The 1019-nt window shown below is 66.3% G+C and overlaps 1 protein-coding gene across 1 annotated transcript in view; it reads right to left on the reverse strand.

The window, feature by feature from the left end:
- Positions 1-870: 870 nt before the first annotated feature.
- The window catches only part of Zbtb22 (zinc finger and BTB domain containing 22), a 2371-nt gene continuing 2222 nt past the window's right edge, over positions 871-1019 (reverse strand). Inside the window, 1 exon segment of the mRNA XM_033766605.1 lies at positions 871-1016. Within this exon segment, the coding sequence (XP_033622496.1) occupies positions 871-1016 (146 nt within the window).

A 1019-nucleotide genomic window follows, 5' to 3' on the forward strand; every position in this document is an offset into this window, starting at 1 on the left:
CCAGGCCTGGGGGAGAGGGACCGCAGGATGCCAGGGCCCCGCCGCCCCTAACGCACGCGGCCCGGACCCCGGAGGGGCGCCCTCTCCCCATGTCCTGGGACAGAAGCGCGATTTGCTCACCCAAAGCCACGGCGAGGAGCAGGGGCAACGGCTCCATGGCGCTGCGCTATCCCGGCCTCACTGCTAGTAGCGACACCGCCTCTTCTCCTTTCGCTTTCGCCTTCTCCGAAGGCCAGCAGGAGGGGCACGGGAAATCCCCGCTCCGGGAGGCGAGGGCGTCCCCGAGCGAGTCCAGGCGGGTCCCGGAACAGCTCTCCCGTCCTCGCGGGCACCTCAGCCTTGTCACGCCCTCCGGGGCCACCCCGCAACACCCACCTCCCCGAGAACGCGCCCCCGACCCCGCCGCCTGCGCCAGGTCCCCAGCAAACAGAGGCTGGTCGGGAAGCCAAGTGAAACGACCAATAAATATTTTAATCGCCGTTAAAAATAATGAAAACCTGTGCTACGACTTACTCCTTGTCTCCGCGCACTCCTTCGTAAGAACCACGTTGGGGGTCCCGTGGGAGGTGTATGGGGGAGACAGGATGGGGATGGGGGGCGCATCCTGCGGGGGGCTGGGTCCTAGGACAATGTTGGGGCTCAAGATCTGTCCCCACAGCACGAACACAGACTCCAGGTACAGACTACAACACCCTGCCCCGCGACTCCGCGGTACTCAGGACCCCCTCACCCCGGGCTCCCCACCTACTCCCGAGCTGGGCCCTGGACGCGCCCCTGGGGAAGGAGAGACCTCGTTTCGGGGCATCTCGGGAGGAAGGGGCGGCGAGAGTGCAAACGGTTCCCCTCCAACATATGTACAAGTCCAGAGAGTTAAGGGAAGACAGCGTGGGGGGCGGTCTCTCGGGGACCACGGAATCCCTGGGTCGTGCCCACAAAGCGACCTCGGTTGCCAGCCCCATCAGTTGGCGCCGCCGCCGCCGCCGCCGCCGCCGCCGAAGCCCATCTCCACCCTGTGTCTG

This window comes from Fukomys damarensis, unplaced genomic scaffold (genome assembly GCF_012274545.1).
Source record: "Fukomys damarensis isolate Sample0158 unplaced genomic scaffold, DMR_v1.0_HiC HiC_scaffold_20, whole genome shotgun sequence".
NCBI lineage: Eukaryota > Metazoa > Chordata > Mammalia > Rodentia > Bathyergidae > Fukomys > Fukomys damarensis.